The sequence below is a fragment of the Antrostomus carolinensis genome, unplaced genomic scaffold (assembly GCF_000700745.2).
Source record: "Antrostomus carolinensis isolate BGI_N321 unplaced genomic scaffold, ASM70074v2 scaffold48784, whole genome shotgun sequence".
Taxonomy (NCBI): Eukaryota; Metazoa; Chordata; class Aves; order Caprimulgiformes; family Caprimulgidae; genus Antrostomus; species Antrostomus carolinensis.
In genome coordinates, this window is record NW_010309625.1 from 6,873 (window position 1) to 9,252 (window position 2,380).

General features: G+C 47.7%; 1 protein-coding gene across 1 annotated transcript; it reads right to left on the reverse strand.

Moving 5' to 3' along the window:
• Positions 1 to 256: 256 nt before the first annotated feature.
• On the reverse strand, positions 257 to 854 carry BLCAP (BLCAP apoptosis inducing factor). The gene has a single exon (XM_010166160.2). It carries the CDS (start codon positions 788 to 790, stop codon positions 527 to 529), a length of 264 nt encoding a protein of 87 aa, XP_010164462.1. The 5' UTR covers positions 791 to 854; the 3' UTR covers positions 257 to 526.
• Positions 855 to 2,380: the final 1,526 nt, after the last annotated feature.

Below are 2,380 nucleotides of genomic sequence, written 5' to 3' on the forward strand. Positions count from 1 at the left end.
AGCTTTTGGCCAAGTGCATCTGTGAGCTGTTGAGCTTGCCCTTGATCAGCAAGGCGGGAAGACTGGCTCCCCACAAAGAGAAAGATGGAGAGAATCTTGTAGCTAGCTACTCAAGCAGAATCAAGTGGGCCGAGAGCCCTGAGTTAGACCACCATGGCCTAATGCAGACGAATGACACACAACTCCACCGCCGCACAAGAGCTGGGCAGAGGCCAGCAGCTCGGTCCTCCCTCCTCCAGCTGTCAGTTAGGAGGGCCAGTGTCTGTTCCCGGTGATATGGGAAGGGAAAAAAAACAAACAGATTTCTGCTTCTAAAAAAGCAGGTGGTGCTGCCAGAGTTCACACAGTAAACAAGTTGAATTTCACAGGCAGAGTGGGAGGAATTCACCACTCTAGTCCACACACAGTTACAGGAAACGGGCTGGTTTTACTCCAGTCACATGCCTAACACCCCTTCCCTCCTCCCTAGCCCACCCCCTTTTTAAAAGCTAAAGAACCCTCAGCAGACTGGTAGATTATTTGTGTTCTAGGTGCCCACTATGCTGGGATCGTGAGCTGATTCCGGCAACTGGGATCCTGTGCAGTGATACAAGAAGCAGTTCCCCCAGCAGCTGTAGCAGATGAGGAATAATGCTGCCAGGAAGACCAAGGCACAAATCGTGCAAGGTTTCCGTTCCAGGAGGAAACTGAGCAGGTAGAAGCCCATGAACATTGAGTGACTGAACCACAGCGCTGGGTTGAGGGGCTTGGGTATGAGCAGGACAGGTAGCAACCACTGAAGGCAGTACATTGTGGTGGGCTGGCTGTGGGCCTTATGGCAGCAGCAAGCAGATGTGCTCCAGAACAGTCTCCAGCAACTCTTCCAGCAGGCAAGTTGTTCTGTAGGGAGGGTAAAATGTCAGACTGTCAGAGAAACACAACAAAAAAATCAACAGATGTTCTTCTCACACAGCTTCATTCACTCCCAAGTATCATATAGTGATGCTTGAACTCCCAGTACTAAATTCTGGTGTGTCTCAGAGCTGGTTTCTGAACCACTCAGCTGGGGACATGATTGTCACTGGTGTAGGAGTATATCCCACCTCGTGTGCTCTGTTTCTCCTGCTTTCACCCAGGCTAACAGTCGTGAGACCCTTTGGCATAGTGCAGGAACAGAAAGGGTGAGGGGGAAACAGGAAGGGAAACAAGGTGCAACAGCCTTTGCTACACATGTACTTACCCAAGACCATCCAAAGACTTGATTGAAGGTATAAAGAAATAAAACTGAGGGATAAACTATTACGTGGTACAAAGAAATGTTAAAGAAAGTGTTGGTGTAAGAAGTGTCTAGGAAGTGTGAAGTGCACAAACTGCTTCCTCCCCAGGCACAGACCCATCATGAAGTCTTCCAGCATAAAATTCAAGCTATACATGTAGCTACCCAGGAAAGCCCTGTCAGTGTCCAGGCTGCAAAACAAAGAGGAGGGCAGTCCCTGCTTAAGGGATTTATAATCCTTGCCAATCAGCTAAAGTCAGATAAGACAAAGTATGTGAATAGATCAAAGAGGGGACAGTCTCAAGATGGCAATTTTCCTATGTGCTGTAAACACAGGATTTCCTCACTTGGATTATTATAAAACTCTGTGGAAACAGTGAACTTTAAGGGCTTCTCTAACCAGGGATGGCAGCACACTACAAGTACAGAAAACAGGCTTCTACCTTTAGCAACCACACTAAGTGTGAGTGTTTTTCTCTTTCTAAGCAGTACAAACATCTTCATCCAAGAATTTCAGATGGCTTTAAAAATAATAAATGCTTTACAGGTGTTTTTACAGAGCCAGAACTGTTGAGAGGGGGCAGAAATAGTGGAGTTTAGCAGTCTGGGATAGCAATGGAAGGTCAGGGTAGATGATACCAGTATTGCTGGAATAACCACAAGTTTTTCTTCAGTTCATGCAGTGGGGAAAGCATGAGAAGAGGGTACTCTGAGCTGACTACCCCAAAAAACCAAAATCATGCAGGGGAATCATCACCAAGATGATGAAGGGAGTGGAGCATCTCCCTGATGAGGAAAGGCTGAGGGAGCTGGGGCTCTTTAGCTTGGAGAAGAGGAGACTGAGGGGAGACCTCATTAATGTTTATAAATATGTTCAGGGCGAATGTCATGAGGATGGAGCCAGGCTCTTCTCAGTGATGCCCAATGGTAGGACAAGGGGCAATGGGTGTGAGCTGGAACACAGAAGGTTCCACTTAAATTTCAGAAGGAACTTCTTTACAATGAGGGTGACGGAGCCCTGGGACAGGCTGCCCAGGGAGGTTGTGGAGTCTCCTTCTCTGGAGACATTCAAGACCCGCCTGGATGCCTTCCTGTGTGATCTCATTTAGGTTCCTGCTCTGGCAG